Source organism: Penaeus monodon, chromosome 30 (assembly GCF_015228065.2).
Source record: "Penaeus monodon isolate SGIC_2016 chromosome 30, NSTDA_Pmon_1, whole genome shotgun sequence".
Lineage (NCBI taxonomy): Eukaryota > Metazoa > Arthropoda > Malacostraca > Decapoda > Penaeidae > Penaeus > Penaeus monodon.
This window is the reverse complement of record NC_051415.1, coordinates 35,534,225-35,535,181: the sequence shown is the minus strand read 5'-3', so window position 1 is coordinate 35,535,181 and position 957 is coordinate 35,534,225. Positions and strand designations below refer to the sequence as shown.

The window sequence follows — 957 nt, the reverse complement described above, 5'->3', positions numbered from 1 at the left end:
GGCAGTGAAATAAGTGTATCCTGTGCTTCTAATTCTTTCTCAAGCAGATGGCTGCTTGTGGAGTGTGAAGCATGATCCAGTAAGACACATGGTGCTCTCTTTTGCACTGAGTTAATTACAAAAAAATTATTGTGTGTAACCATGTGTACAAGTGTGGAAAGGTTCAAACCCAAAAGACAGCCCTTCTTACTACTGTTATAAAGTGCATAAACCATCTCTACTGTTTTGAAGACTTCTGTTTTACATACCAGAAAATTAATGTCTCATGTTAACTAGACAAAATTTAAAAGTTATCCTTTACATGAAAGGGGAAATAGAGAAAATATACTTAAAAGTTTAAATGAAACAGAGGAGAAGCTACCAAGAGACATAGTAGGGCACCAGAAGAAATAGGGATAGGATGGGGAGAGGTAGCTCTTTGTGACCTTGAAGCTGGAGGAACAATCCCAGACTAGATTTTCTAGTTTATATTTAGTACATCCTATTCACCCTTTAGTAAAAGCTGAAAAAAAGCCTGCCAGTTTTTAAAAGCTGATACACAATAAAAGTGGCTCAACCTTGGGTGTTAAGATAATAAGTGGAATACAGACAAAACTTCATATCTGCAACAATCTTTGCAAATACAACTATGAAGGAACTGTTTAACACAATGAAATGTGTTTTACTTAAAATTTTGTCCATAATGAATCCAAAAATTTCAAAGACAGTAAAATTAATGTTGTGAGAGGTGTTGTCTTCTACAGCGAGTCATCCAGTGGCCGAGGTAGCCGGTGCAGCAGCCACCATGACTCTCCTGCCATGCACAGACGCAGTGTCTCCAGGTCGACCTCCCTTAGACGAAACACGGGTCAGTCTTCCTGTCTTTGCCCCAGTGTCTGCTCTTTTAGTTTTTCTTGCTTGGCTGCAGTTGCTTGAATAATGAATTTACCCATACTTGATTTCTCGGAGATAAGATTC

At 38.6% G+C, this 957-nt stretch overlaps 1 protein-coding gene across 1 annotated transcript in view; it reads left to right on the top strand.

The window, feature by feature from the left end:
* LOC119592749 (PHD finger protein rhinoceros-like) overlaps positions 1-957 on the top strand; it is a 63,459-nt gene that overhangs the window by 33,697 nt on the left and 28,805 nt on the right. Inside the window, 1 exon segment of the mRNA XM_037941684.1 lies at positions 744-847. Within this exon segment, the coding sequence (XP_037797612.1) occupies positions 744-847 (104 nt within the window).